This window comes from Doryrhamphus excisus, linkage group LG17 (assembly GCF_037039965.1).
Source record: "Doryrhamphus excisus strain RoL-2023G ecotype Guam linkage group LG17, RoL_Dexc_Guam_v1.1, whole genome shotgun sequence".
NCBI classification, from domain to species: Eukaryota; Metazoa; Chordata; class Actinopteri; order Syngnathiformes; family Syngnathidae; genus Doryrhamphus; species Doryrhamphus excisus.
This window is the reverse complement of record NC_136373.1, coordinates 730,673-745,568: the sequence shown is the minus strand read 5'-3', so window position 1 is coordinate 745,568 and position 14,896 is coordinate 730,673. Positions and strand designations below refer to the sequence as shown.

The following is a 14,896-nucleotide window of genomic DNA, read 5'->3' as shown; positions in this document are numbered from 1 at the left end:
GAGGGAGGGACGGAGGGAGTGAGGGAGGGGGGGGGGCAGTGAGTGGTGTGTGTGTGTGTGTTAGGGAGGCAGGACTGAGGACGAGGGCTCATACATTACTCTTCCAGAGCTGCATAGAAACAAAATGTTATATAACAAGAATGGAACTCAGACCTCTCCCAAGGCCGAACAATCCAAATTATAGAAACCTATACAGCAGGGGTCTCAAACTCAATTTACTTGGGGGCCACTGGAGTTCGGGTCTGGGTGAGACTGGGCCGTATCAGGTTTTAAAAAAAACAAAAACAAAAAAAACGCATTTATTAAAAACAAAAAAAATTAAAAAACTTCCAATTTTCTACAAGAAAAGCTCTGATAAAACATTCCACTGTTCTCAAATATCTTACTTTTTATTTTTCTACACAAAATAAGATGAAAAATAAATAAACAAATCAAGAATAAAGAAAATCAATCAATCAGTAATAAATAAATATAATAATAATAATAATAAAAACTTAAGAAAGCACATATAGTTGGTGGGTAGACAAATGATTTTTTTCAGATTAAAATGAACAAAGCATTATTAGAGCCCTGTAGACATGACAAAACACGACTATAGTCACATTTATACTCTTTTTATTTACAACATATTGCGCAACTGCAGGGTCTTGAGACACATGCTAACTCGCAAACTAGAGAGCTAGCGACCTAAACGGTAGCCTTCAAGTTATTTCCTTTCAACTTAAATAGAACTCAAAAACTTACCACTTCCACACGGATAGTGAGGATAACTATTAACAGTTATTTAACCTTTAACATGAACATGAATCAAACGTAATCATTTTTTCTGGGTACATGATACCATACAGCATCCATATCAAACTTGCGCGGGCCGCACTAACATTAAACTTTCATATCAAGGCGGGGGCCTCAAACTAGTGTCCTGCGGGCCACATTTGGCCCGCGGGCCGCATGTTTGAGACCCCTGCTATAGAGATTCCTACAATTTGTCATGATTACACATGGAGAATATTACCAAAAGGTCTCCTTGTCCAAACTATTTTTGGCACTGAAAGCTGAGCAAAAATACAGAAAGGAAGTACACAAATGATGTTACACAAGGAATTAGTCATGCAACTGTTAAGTCGCGTGCTAATGATAGCGGTTTCAATACAGCTTTTTTTTTTCCAATGCGTATTTCAGATTGAGCACCTGTACGGGCTGACTGTGTTTGAGAACTACCTGTACGCCACCAACTCCGACGAAGGCAACCTCAATCCCAAGACCAGCGTGATCCGAGTCAACCGCTTCAACAGCTCCGACTTCCAGGTGGTGACGCGGGTGGACCGGGGCGCCGCGCTGCATGTGTACCACCAGAGACGGCAACCGCAAGGTGCGTCCGATCGGTCCATGTCTGGACTCGGTGTTGGTTTTCCGATGGTGTACGACTAAATAACGAACTAACTCGTTTCAGTGCGGAGCCACGCCTGCGCTCTCGATCAGTTTGGTAAGGCTGGAGGTTGTTCTGACATCTGCCTACTGGGCAACAGCCACAAGACCCGCACCTGCCGCTGTCGGTTCGGGTTCAGTCTGGGCAGCGACGGCAAGTCTTGTAAAAGTAAGTATCCACGCTAAGACCGCATGACAACATCGCTCAAAATGACACGATTTTTTTTATCTCCAGAACCAGACCACGAGCTGTTCTTGGTGTATGGAAAGGGTCGCCCCGGGATCATCAGGGGCATGGATATGAATCCGAAGGTACCGGATGAATACATGATCCCCATTGAGAACCTCATGAACCCTCGAGCTCTGGATTTTCACGCCGCCAGTGAATTCATCTACTTTGCTGATGCTACCAGCTACATCATCGGGCGGCAGAAGATAGATGGGACGGAGAGAGACACCATACTTAAAGACGGTAAGAACTTGAACGAACAGAGCTTATGCTGCATTTGAGATTGCTGGGAACTTTGAAATATCTTGGATTTTACAAGGTCAAAAAAGATCACCTCTGAATACTTCGGTTCTTCCAAATTTGAATGCAGTTTTTTTTGGAATGTTCTTGACCAACCTTCTGGTCTGCACAAAGACCTCACCTGAAAGTCATGTGAAGATGTTTCCTTTGATCTCAGGTGTCCACACAGTGGAGGGTCTGGCGGTAGACTGGATGGGAGGTAATCTGTACTGGACAGATGACGGACCTAAAAAGACTATCAGCGTCGCCAGACTGGAGAAGGCTTCTCAGACTCGGAAGACTCTCATTGAGGGCAAGATGAGCCACCCGCGCGCCATAGTGGTGGACCCCCAGCACGGGTGAATTGTTTAATGGCCTGGTTTTCAGTTTGTTTGTTTTTTTACCGTCACATACTGATTCTGTTGGATACCACAACCCTCTCCTTTTCCCAGATGGATGTATTGGACCGACTGGGAGGAGGATCCCACGGAGAGTAACAGAGGAAAGATCAAGAAAGCCTGGATGGATGGATCTCATCAACAAGTGTTCCTGACGAGCAAGACAGTCCTGTGGCCCAACGGTTTGAGTCTGGACATTCCCCAGGGTATACTCTACTGGGTCGACGCCTATTACGACCGCATCGAGATGGTCTACCTCAACACGACCGAACGAAAGGTTGGTTTCGCATAAAAAAATGCAATCTCACGATGTTCACAGTCAGGACTTTTTGGTGCGACGCTGTGGTGCTTCCTAATTTACCAGGTGGTGTACGAAGGCCAGGAGCTGATCCACGCCTTTGGTTTGTGTCACTACAAACAATTCCTCTTCTGGAATGAGTACCGCGGAGGTAGCATCTACAAACTGGACACCATCACCAAGACGGTCACGCTGCTCCGCAACGAGAGGCCGCCCATTTTTGAAATCAGAGTGTATGATGCTCATCAGCAGCAAGGTAATCTTTTTATTCCCGATGGCGGACTAAGACGTCGTCTTACATTGACTTGGAAACTAATGACTATTTTTTTCATCTAAAGGCACCAACGTATGCCGAGTGATGAACGGGGGGTGCAGCAGTCTCTGCCTCGCCATTCCTAATGGTAGAACATGTGCTTGTGCTGATGACCAACTCTTGGATGCTGATAATGTCACCTGCAAAGGTAAGGATGAGTGCGCTTGTGTGGGTTCTGTCTGGTTCCTCACATGTATACTAGGTTTATTATGATGGTCATGTGATGGACAGGTGATCAGGGTGGACCAAGTAGGCCAGCCCCACCACAAAAAAATAGGCCCCCTTTAAAGCACTTTCCACACACAAAATACACAAAAACAATATAGTTTGGTAATGGTAATGGTAATGGTAATGGTAATGGTAATGGTAATGGTAATGGTAATGGTTTTATTTCATTTGAACATGCATCAGATTCCAATTGAGTGCATCCCATAATCAGTTCCCAGTTCCACATGTCCAAAAGGAGTAGGAAGAAGCAAAGCTTATTAAATCCTACCCTTCCATCTGGTACTTTTACAATCACTAACTGTTACATTTGTTCACTTCCTGCTTTCCTAATATAATTTTAGTTTTTTTTAATACAAATTTTGTTTTCATTTTTTTATTATTACTATTTATTTTTTTTGGTATAGATCAGATTCCAATTGAGTGCATCCCATAATCAGTTCCCAGTTCCACATGTCCAAAAGGAGTAGGAAGAAGCAAAGCTTATTAAATCCTACCCCTCCATCTGGTACTTTTACAATCACTAACTGTTACATTTGTTCACTTCCTGCTTTCCTAAAATAATTTTTAAAATAAAAAAAAATGTTTTTGATTTGATTAATTTGTATTAATTTTATTTTATTTTTATTCAAATGTACTTCTTCCCTGAGATCATATTTCTCCTCTCTTGTAGAGAAGTATTGGATGACATTTTTAGCTAATTGTTTTTTTTAGCCTTATGCATTATTTTAGCTGTTTGAAGATGAACTATATCAGCAAGTTGAAGTATTTGTGATTTTAGAAATAAGGAGTTAGTATGTTCGCTGTAGGCGGCATTATGAATTATCCTTACTGACCTTTTTTGCAGTACATTTAGCGAGTGAAGATTGCTTTTATAGTTATTAGCCCATATTTCCACACAGTTTGGACAGTATAGTTGCCAGATTTTGGGGGGAGGGAGGAATTTTCAAATGTTATTTTTTAAGACGGACAAAAGGCCACCTCGCCGCTCGAAGGCTATTGTGGGGAAGTCTGGATTTAATGGCCCATCTGTTTGCGCTCCCATCCCGCAGCCAACCCCTCCTACATCCCGCCGCCAAAGTGCCAGGCCGGGGAATTCGCCTGCAAGAACAACCGTTGCATCCAAGAGCGGTGGAAGTGTGACGGGGACAACGATTGTCTGGATAACAGCGACGAGGCCCCCGAGCTTTGCCGTAAGTGTCGCCGTTACTCGGCAACACCCAAACCGTGTCCAAGAGTGTCTCTTTCAGGGAGGGGGACGTGGTGACGTGTGCTCCATCTGTTTGTCTTGTAAATTCCCCGTCTTTCTGATGTCTCCCACAAGACCAGCACACCTGTCCGGCGGACCGATTCAAATGTCAGAACAACCGTTGCATCCCACTCAGGTGGCTATGTGATGGCGACAACGACTGCGGCAACGATGAGGATGAATCAAACACCACATGTTCTGGTACGGTTCTGCTACCTTTCACAATAAGTCGTCTGTTTTGTCAGTGAGCTCTGCTTTTATTTTGGATGGGTTTTAATTGGTAATGGTTTGATTTCATTTGAACATGCATCAGATTCCAATTGAGTGCATCCCATAATCAGTTCCCAGTTCCACATGTCCAAAAGGAGTAGGAAGAAGCAAAGCTTATTAAATCCTACCCCTCCATCTGGTACTTTTACAATCACTAACTGTTACATTTGTTCACTTCCTGCTTTCCATAATACAGTTTAAGGTTTAATTGGCCTTTTGTATATCTTTGCTGTCTGAGTGGTATGCGGTTCTGGTGGTGGTCCAGGCAAAAACTCAGATGTGGGTGTAGGAATTCGTTGAGGCCATGGAGCACGACGTTCCGTCGTACATCCTACGGCTCAGAAAGGGGAAGTAGTGCCTCGGGGAGTACATTGTACAAGTACATTGTAGTCGAACGATGTAGTCCAGGGGTCTCAAACACGCCAAATGTGGCCCGCAGGACACTAGTTTGAGGCCCCCCGCCTTGATATGAAAGTTTAATGTTAGTGCGGCCCGCGCAAGTTTGATATGGATGCTGTATGGTATCATGTACCCAGAAAAAATTATTACGTTTGATTCATGTTCATGTTAAAGGTTAAATAACTGTTAATAGTTATCCTCCCTATCCGTGTGGAAGTGGTAAGTTTTTGGCTATTTAAGTTGAAAGGTTGTTTAGGCCGCTAGCTCTCTAGTTTGCGAGTTAGCATGTGTCTCGAGACCCTGCAGTTGCGCAATATGTTGTAAATAAAAAGGGTATCGGAACCAAACCTGATGCGGCCCAGCCTTGCCCAGACCCTAGCTCCAGTGGCCCCCAGGTGAATTGAGTTTGAGACCCCTGATGTAGTCGGACTTCCATACAGGAAGTAGAGGAAGTAGAGGTGGACAGTTCCATCACACCTAGCATTCTTTGTCATTAATGGTTGCAACAGTTGAGCAGTCGGGACCAAAAGAGCGGCTTTTAAGATGTTCATTTCCACCGTGATGGCTTTCCTTTTCGTTGGCGCACTACGTCATACCACAAAAAAACTGTGAAAGGAGGATCTGCTGTACCGACGACATGTTTTATTAACCACCAGCTCGGACATGCCCACCAAATCAGTACCCTTGTGCCAGTGGCCGTTGCATCCCAATCTCCTGGACATGTGACCTGGATGACGACTGCGGAGACCGCTCAGACGAACCGGACTCATGCGGTGCGTTCAAGTGCATGACTTTATTTTAGTTGAATTAGCACATATGCTATTATCGTTTATTTGACACCACTTTTTTGTTCCCAGCCTATCCTACGTGTTTCCCTCTCACCCAGTTCACATGCGCTAACGGCCGCTGCATCAACATCAACTGGCGCTGTGACAACGGTGAGCGTCTCATCCCGGTGTAATTTAGCGCCATGTTTGACGTGCGCGCGCATCCCGTGCAGACAACGACTGCGGGGACAACAGCGATGAGGCCGGCTGCAGCCATTCCTGCTCCAGCGTGCAGTTTAAATGCAACAGCGGCCGCTGCATCCCGGAATACTGGACCTGCGATGGCGACAATGACTGCGGCGACTACAGTGACGAGACCCACGCCAACTGTACTAATCAAGGTGATATTTTGTATATTTCTGTTTGCTTCTATTTCCTGTCCGTCATTTCCAGCAAGTCTTCTCTGTTCAGGATATGGTTATGTTTTCAGGTTAGCTAATCATTAAGCCGTTTTGCGGCATTTGAAGTCTTTGGAAGATTGCGTCTCTTTGGTTACCAGCGTTGTGCCGTGCTGGGCTGTTTAATGTACTGCTCGATCCATGCCGAGTCCCAGCCAAGCGCTGTCAAATCCCAGCAAGCACAAACGAGGCTCAGCACGACCTGTTGGTTTAATGAGCAATCTGCGCTCTGTATGTTTGCAGCCTGCTCTCCTGCAGCCATTATCACAAATGAAAACGCAATATCACCGCCTTCCCTTACTCGTTTTATTGACGTTGGGGGCTGGCTGCTGTATCTGTGCCAAACGTTGACCTTTGTCATTGTGTTACGTCCTCACTGGTGGCCTTTATCCTCTTGTGCCATCAATCAGAGGACTGTGTGCTATTGTTGTTTGACTTGGCAGCGAGTCGGGTAGTTGACCTAGCACACATCTTATCGCTACGCTGATTAATGGCTGCAAAGGCCGATTGTCACTACTTTCTGTCTTTGCCAGGTGCATGTATTACTAACTTCTACTTCAATCTTATGACCTCCTGTAGTTATGGTTTCATGGGCATCTGCTGCCCCGTTCATGTCAGAGTGCATGTTTCTGATTGCAGAATAAGACACTAAAATTAATATATCTGCAATATGTCTGCTCCTGTGCAATACTATGTGTACATTTTGGATATCTTGTATATATCTTGTTAAATTGTCTTTACTTTTTGTATACTTTTTTTTTAACTTGACTACTGCACTGAAAGGAGAAGCTCTCCAATCTCGTTTTACATCTTATATAATGACAATAAAGGTCATTCCATTCCAGAAACCCACTAACGAACGCATATCTTTGTCTTTGCAGCGACTCGTCCGCCAGGCGGCTGCCACGTGGACGAGTTCCAGTGTCGTATGGACGGTTTGTGTATCCCCATGCGTTGGCGCTGTGACGGCGACACCGACTGCATGGACCTGAGTGATGAGAACAACTGCGAGGGCGTCACTCACATGTGTGACCCGGCCGTCAAGTTCAGTTGCAGGGACTCGGGTGAGACGTTTTTGAGGCCTGCGAGCTATTGCGTTATGCCTCTAAGACAGGGGTGTCAAACTCAATTTACCTGGGGGCCACCGGAGCTAGGGTCTGGGCAAGGCTGGGCCGCATCAGGTTAAAAAAAAACATAATATAATAAAATAACATACATACTATTATTAGTATGCATACTATTATACAATAGAATAATTAGCATGTTTCTTTTAGATTAAAATCCTGTAAAAGTGCTAATTCAACAAAAATTTAAAAAAAATAAAATAAAAATTAAAAACAGAAAAATATACAAACTTTTTCAGTGCTTTGGTTCCGATTTTCTACAATAAAAGCTCTGATAAAACATTCCACTGTTCTCAAATATCTTCATTTTTATTTTTCTGCACAAAATAAGATGAAAAATAAATAAACAAATCAAGATTAAAGAAAATCAATCAATCAGTAATAAATAAATAAATAAATAATAATAATAAAAAGTTAAGAAAGCACATATAGTTGGTGGGTAGACAAATGATTTTTTTCAGATTAAAATGAACAAAGCATTATTAGAGCCCTGTAGACATGACAAAACACGACTATAGTCACATTTATACTCTTTTTATTTACAACATATTGCGCAACTGCAGGGTCTTGTGACACATGCTAACTCACAAACTAGAGAGCTAGCCACCTAAACGGTAGCCTTCAAGTTATTTCCTTTAAACTTAAATAGCCAAAAACTTACCACTTCCACACGGATAGGGAGGATAACTATTAACAGTTATTTAACCTTTAACATGAACATGAATCAAACGTAATAATTTTTTCTGGGTACATGATACCATACAGCATCCATATCAAACTTGACATGAAACTTTCATATCAAGGCGGGGGCTTCAAACTAGTGTCCTTCGGGCCACATTTGGCCCGCGGGCCGCATGTTTGAGACCCCTGCTCTAAGAAAACTATCCATACATTTTACCGCCTGAAGACGGCGAGTTGAGGGCAGAAGCTAACCCTAACCCTAAAAAAAAAGGTTAAAGACACACCTGCTGGTCCCCCGATGGCACGGCCCCAAAGGTGGCGTTCCCTTGATCCCCAGTGCCATGCCATGTCTCCCTACTGTGTGTGATTGCATGTCTCTGCAGGAAAAGTGCTCCCCAAATAAAGTTGATTTGATCTTTCCACTTGATGTCATCAGCTCGCTGCATCAGCAAGGCCTGGGTTTGCGACGGCGACAGTGACTGTGAGGACAACTCAGACGAGGACAACTGTGACGCCCTGGCGTGCAAATTGTCTCACCACGTTTGCGCCACTAACGACTCCATTTGTCTTCCTGCTGAGAAGCTGTGCGACGGCACCGACGACTGTCCAGATGGTTCTGATGAGAAGCTTTGTGGTACGTTGTCCTTCCACTCATAGAGGAGATCGTTAGAATGCGGTCGGTACTACCTTCATACGTAGTATAAAATACTGCAATCCTTCCTGTTTGTGTCCTTCAGACCTGTGTTCTTTGGACAACGGCGGTTGTAGTCACAACTGCAGCATCATCCCCGGAGAAGGCTTCATGTGTTCGTGTCCGTTGGGCATGGAGCTCGGAGCGGACAACAAAACCTGCCAGATCCAGAGCTTCTGTGCCAAACATCTCAAATGTAGCCAAAAGTGCGAGCAGGAGAAGTCCAGCGTCAAGTGCTCCTGCTACCAGGGCTGGGAGCTGGAGGCCGACATGGAGAGCTGCAAAAGCACTGGTGAGGAAAAAAGGCTCTTTCAAAATAAAGGATGCAATTTAACACAATGGGAGACGCTAATATTGGGTCAATGTTCAGACCCCTTCAAGCCCTTCATCATATTTTCCAACCGCCATGAGATCAGAAGGATCGACCTGCACAAGGGAGAGTTCAGTGTTCTGGTACCAGGCCTGAGGAACACCATCGCTTTGGACTTTCACCTCAGTCAGAGCACTTTGTACTGGACTGACGTCGTCGAGGACAAGATCTACCGTGGGAAACTGTCGGACAATGGAGGTGACTGTACAAAAAACACACTTTTACAGGATTTTAATCTAAAAGAAACATGCTAATTATTCTATTGTATAATAGCATACATGCTAATAATAGCATACTTAAATAACATAAAACCTTTTATGTTAATTAACTTGAAATATTGGAAATAATTCATTCATTTTATAGTAATTCCGGGTCTTAAATGAGTATTTTTTTCTAACAACGTTACATCGTTTGATATACACGCTGTCATTATGACGATGACTTCCTGGCGCATTGGTACACATACATATGCTAGTTATGATATGCTAGTGCAGCGTAGATACATAAACGCTTACAATGTCCGCTCTCAGTGGGACGGCCGTGTCTTCCAGCACATGACGTATGCTCCGGTCCTCGGGTAAAAAAACTTGTTGAGCGAAGTCGAGAGATACACAAGCCGGTTATGTAAATGGAATTTTATTTGTGTGTATTTTAGCGTCAACATAAGTATTTCCCATGACGTCCGTTGTTAGCTTGCTCATATTAACTTGTTTTGTCGCGCTAAAAAGCGCAGAAAAGGAAATAAATATGTTCATGTTTCACATAAGGATTGGGAATGATGGGTAAACTTCCCCTTTAAGTCTACATATTCATTTCATTCATTCTTTCCAAGTGTCCGTGAATGCAGCGGCAAGTCCCTGAGTTGAGGTAGTTACGTGAGGCCCTCGAATGCACCGTTCTTAAAAAGAGCTAGCTCAGCGCTGCTAGTTGTGATCCTGCGTCTCCCCCACAAAAAGCTAAATCCACACTTTCAGTCGTGATCAGTGATTTGTGACCCTGAATAAATCCGCCGGATCAAGGCCGGCCTTTCCTTCTCCTGAAGTGCGGGTCTCCTCGCCAATCAAGGTTGTTCCCATCACACCACTCCGGGGGCACACGGAAGGCTTTGTCTCTTCCCATTTGTCTCAGCGCTCGCCGTGCGTGACTGCAGCCGGCAACGCCGATCAAGCGTAGGAGGCACAACTCCTCTCAGTTCTCCCGGTTCCCAGCTCTCCGACGTCACAGGTCCAGTAGAGGATCCGAGCCTCTCCGGCTGCTCCATACTGTACCTATTTCATAATCAGTGCGGTGGCGCTAGATAAACACACCAACAAGTACAGAAAGGCCGCCATTACTGCAGCATTCCTTTCAACAAACCCGCCTGAGCTCTAATTGCTGCGCGCCACTTGAAGAACTTGGCTAATCACCCTCAGCCTGAGATGATTGCATATTCTGGCTTAGCGCTTAGTTTGCACGAGAGCCAGTTGTTTCTGGGAAATCATGAAAAGAGACGGCTTTCTATCATTGAAGGCTTGTTTTTGCTCCAACTTTCAACTGGCTGTGTGGTGGGGAGGACGTTGTGGGTCAAAGCCACGCTGGCAGACACAGCCGTAGTGCGTGCCATTATCCGTTACTGATGGATTCCATAAGTTAGGAATTCTAAACAAGTCATGTGTGTTCTTTCCGGAATGAAAACAAACACCATAAAACGCTACAATAGATTGTGACATTTTACAAAGTAAAGAATGAAGATCCTAAAAGTTCTGGTTGTGTTCTGTGTAGCTCTGACCAGTTTTGAGGTGGTGATCCAATATGGGCTGGCGACTCCCGAGGGTCTGGCGGTGGACTGGATCGCAGGAAATATCTACTGGGTGGAGAGCAACCTGGATCAGATCGAGGTGGCTAAACTGGACGGCACCATGAGAACGACCCTGCTGGCTGGGGAGGTGGAGCACCCCAGGGCCATCGCCTTGGACCCCCGTGATGGGTAAAGATACTCAATTCCCCCTAGCTGTGCTAGCTTTCATCATGTCCTTGACCATCCATCTTGTTTGTGTTGTCAGTATTCTGTTTTGGACCGACTGGGATGCGAGTCTGCCGAGGATTGAGGCGGCGTCTATGAGCGGCGAGGGCAGACGGACCATCCACAGAGAGACGGGCAACGGCGGATGGCCCAATGGACTCACGGTCGATTACATGGAGAGACGCATCGTCTGGATTGACGCCAGGTAGTTTTGGTCTACAAACCGAATACACTTCATCACCGCACGCCACACCACGATATAAATGTTCCGCTTCCGCTTCCAGGTCAGATGCTATCTACTCTGCCATGTATGACGGCTCAGGACTGATTGAGGTCTTGCGAGGTCACGAGTACTTGTCCCATCCCTTCGCTGTCACGATGTACGGAGGCGAGGTCTACTGGACCGACTGGAGGACCAACACTCTAGCCAAAGCCAACAAATGGACCGGGCACAACGTCACTGTAGTCCAGCGCACCAACACGCAGCCGTTTGACTTGCAGGTCTACCATCCTTCCAGACAGCCACAGGGTAGGTCGCTATTTTAATATTTTTATTTTTATTTTTATTTTTATTTTTATTTTTATTTTTATTTTTATTTTTATTTTTATTTTTATTTTTATTTTTATTTTTATTTTTATTTTTATTTTTATTTTTATTTTTATTTTTATTTTTATTTTTATTTTTATTTTTATTTTTATTTTTATTTTTATTTTTATTTTTATTTTTATTTTTATTTTTATTTTTATTTTTATTTAAAACTGCATAAAATGCCAGTGTTTGAATTTGGTGATTTTTGACAAAAAACGTAAAGGTATGTCGGTTTTTTTTTCAGTTTTTTCTACTTGCTGCTAATGTACTTTTCTGGTTAAAAAAAAAACACAAAAAAAACTCACACACACGCATCAGGGGCCCGAGAAGCACCCAAAAACGGCATAAAATGCCAGTGTTTGAATTTGGTGATTTTTGACAAAAAACGTAAATAGTATGTCGTTTTTTTCAGTTTTTTTTCAACTTGTGGCTAATGCACTTTTCTGGTCAAAAAAACATGGGAAACCTCACAAACATGCATTAGGGCCTGAGAAGCACCCAAAAAATGGCATAAAATGCCAGTGTTTTAATATTTTTATTTTTATTTTTATTTTTATTTTTATTTTTATTTTTATTTTTATTTTTATTTTCATTTTCATTTTCATTTTTATTTTTATTTTTATTTTTATTTTTATTTTTATTTTTTAAAATATTTTTGTGTGATTCTTCCGACAATAATATTACCGTGAAGCAGCCAGTGTACCGTCTAAATATAAATAGCACCCCCGCCCCAGGGCAACATCCATGTCGCATATCGATACGATCTTGTTTGACAAGATGGCCAAAGGATTGTCAAATGTAACTGTCACTCAAGTGCTGAGACTTGAGTGATGTACGTAATGAGACCGTCGCGTTATGGACTGACAGCTGCCACAGATCTGCAAGGACAGGGTAGAGATCAAAAGATCAACTGACGGACATGTCTCCCTCACAGCTCCGAACCCGTGCGCCACCATCGACGGCAAAGGTCCTTGCTCCCATCTTTGTCTCATCAACTTCAACCAAACCTTCTCCTGCGCCTGCCCGCACCTCATGAAGCTGCAAGATGACAAACGCACATGCAAAGGTGAGGACAGTATATATCATATATCATATATCATACATTGTATCATTTTTTTGGTTAGCATACATTAATACACTGCATGTGTCCATCTGTATCTTAATATATTTATAATCACAAAATGTCCTTGTTAGCATCCTATTAGCTAGTGAATGCAATAGCAACCGGAAATCTATGATGTCATCAACGGTTGACTCTCACAAACGTAACATAAAATTTAATAATTTCATAAAACACTTCCACAAAACAAACCTAAATACATTAAAAAGTCAAATGAAAGGGATAAAACTTTATTTTCGTAGATCAGGTGCAGGCACCTGCCCCACGCCGCGCCAGCGCAGCCTGGCCCGGCGCGGCGCACCCGCACCTCCATCCCTCCCACATGGCAAAGAAGGCGTAGAGAATGCGTGAGAGGGTTTAACACAGCCGAGTTTAATCTTAACCAATCAAACGAATGCCTCTAATTGCCTTTGAATGCTCAGGGCCCACTGGACTGCACATCAGAGGCCATAATGCGCATCACCATGTAGACCACCTCTATTTATGTATGTGTTAGGTGTGCAAGAGCCTCTTTCTATGTAACATATATATGATATACATATTCACGATACAGTCGCTATGAAATACTACAGTCACGAATGCCACCCTGTGCGTCTTGTTGTGTTTACAGAGTCCCGCAAGTTCCTTCTGTATGCTCGCCAAATTGAGATCCGGGGTGTGGACATCGACAACCCCTACTATAACTACATCATCTCCTTCACCGTGCCGGACATAGACAACGTGACAGCAGTGGACTACGATGCGGTGGAGCATCGCATCTACTGGTCAGATGTCCGAACGCAGACCATCAAAAGAGCTTTCATCAACGGCACCGGCGTGGAAACGATTGTCTCGGCAGGTAAGGAATAAATGTTGATTAGGTCTCCAGCTTCTGTCCAGGATTGCTTATCGTCCGGCTGGTCTAACGTCAGCGATGTGATTGACATTCATCAGATCTTCCCAACACTCACGGGCTGGCGGTGGACTGGGTGTCCAGGAACCTTTTCTGGACCAGCTACGACGCCAACAAGAAGCAGATCAACGTGGCCAGACTGGATGGCTCCTTTAAGAACGCCGTCCTTCAAGGTTTAGACAAGCCTCATTGTCTGGTTGCGCATCCTCAGCTAGGGTGGGTGGTTCTATTCCAGGTCTCCTCATTAGTATCTGGACTATCTTGGAGTTCATCTCCGATTTGTAACACCCGCAGGAAGTTGTACTGGACCGATGGCGACAACATAAGCATGGCCAACATGGACGGTACCAACCACAGCACCCTGTTCTTCAACCAGAAGGGACCAGTTGGTGAGGAGTTGTCCAGCTTTGGAATTGATTGCGGTTTAATTCATCTGGAATTTGCACGCAGACTACGCCGTAGTTAAATATTTGTACCCACCCAGGCCTTTCCATCGACTTTGACAAAGAGCAACTGTACTGGATCAGCTCCGGAAACGGTACCATTAATCGCTGTCAGCTGGACGGGTCCAAACTGGAGGTCTTGGAAGGCGTTAAAGGCAAACTCGCCAAGGCCACAGCGTTGGCTATAATGGGTAGGTGCTAGTTGCATCATTTCTAAGGATAACGTGCATCGTTATCAATGATAAATTCCCTCCCTGAAGGAGACAAGCTGTGGTGGGCAGACCAGGCATCTGATCACATAGGAACATGCGACAAGAAGGATGGCGGAAACTGGAAGGTTTTGAGGAACAACACTTCGTCTATGATGCACATGAAGATCTATGATGAGGATGTGCAGAAAGGTAAGACAGCACCACATTACTACATTGCATAACATGTCCATCCGCGCTGTATACTGCTGACTGCCGGGTTCCCTCTCGTCATTGTCGGAGTCAATCTCATGGCTGGTCAGCAATGATGCCGGCTTTCGCCAAAGCATTACATTACATCATTTCGCCAAGTTCACTGATTGGTTTATCGTTTATAGACAATCAATCAAGCGGCGCGATGACCAAAGTAGCAAAACAACATTTGAATAGATTTTAGAACTCGGTGCACACAAGGTGCATCGG

At 44.1% G+C, this 14,896-nt stretch overlaps 1 protein-coding gene across 2 annotated transcripts in view; it reads left to right on the top strand.

The window, feature by feature from the left end:
• LOC131137268 (low-density lipoprotein receptor-related protein 1-like) overlaps positions 1–14,896 on the top strand; it is a 74,798-nt gene that overhangs the window by 28,171 nt on the left and 31,731 nt on the right. For both annotated transcript variants that reach the window (XM_078797749.1, XM_078797750.1), the window contains exons 9-33: positions 1,183–1,372; positions 1,454–1,597; positions 1,664–1,900; positions 2,115–2,295; positions 2,389–2,611; positions 2,699–2,888; positions 2,971–3,093; positions 4,223–4,363; positions 4,495–4,620; positions 5,745–5,861; positions 5,946–6,026; positions 6,089–6,256; positions 7,195–7,377; positions 8,555–8,752; positions 8,856–9,101; positions 9,180–9,377; positions 10,941–11,145; positions 11,222–11,386; positions 11,466–11,710; positions 12,705–12,836; positions 13,501–13,728; positions 13,824–13,998; positions 14,077–14,171; positions 14,267–14,416; positions 14,486–14,626. In XM_078797749.1, the coding sequence (XP_078653875.1) occupies positions 1,183–1,372; positions 1,454–1,597; positions 1,664–1,900; positions 2,115–2,295; positions 2,389–2,611; positions 2,699–2,888; positions 2,971–3,093; positions 4,223–4,363; positions 4,495–4,620; positions 5,745–5,861; positions 5,946–6,026; positions 6,089–6,256; positions 7,195–7,377; positions 8,555–8,752; positions 8,856–9,101; positions 9,180–9,377; positions 10,941–11,145; positions 11,222–11,386; positions 11,466–11,710; positions 12,705–12,836; positions 13,501–13,728; positions 13,824–13,998; positions 14,077–14,171; positions 14,267–14,416; positions 14,486–14,626 (4,282 nt within the window). The remainder of the gene's footprint in view (positions 1–1,182; positions 1,373–1,453; positions 1,598–1,663; positions 1,901–2,114; positions 2,296–2,388; positions 2,612–2,698; positions 2,889–2,970; positions 3,094–4,222; positions 4,364–4,494; positions 4,621–5,744; positions 5,862–5,945; positions 6,027–6,088; positions 6,257–7,194; positions 7,378–8,554; positions 8,753–8,855; positions 9,102–9,179; positions 9,378–10,940; positions 11,146–11,221; positions 11,387–11,465; positions 11,711–12,704; positions 12,837–13,500; positions 13,729–13,823; positions 13,999–14,076; positions 14,172–14,266; positions 14,417–14,485; positions 14,627–14,896) is intronic.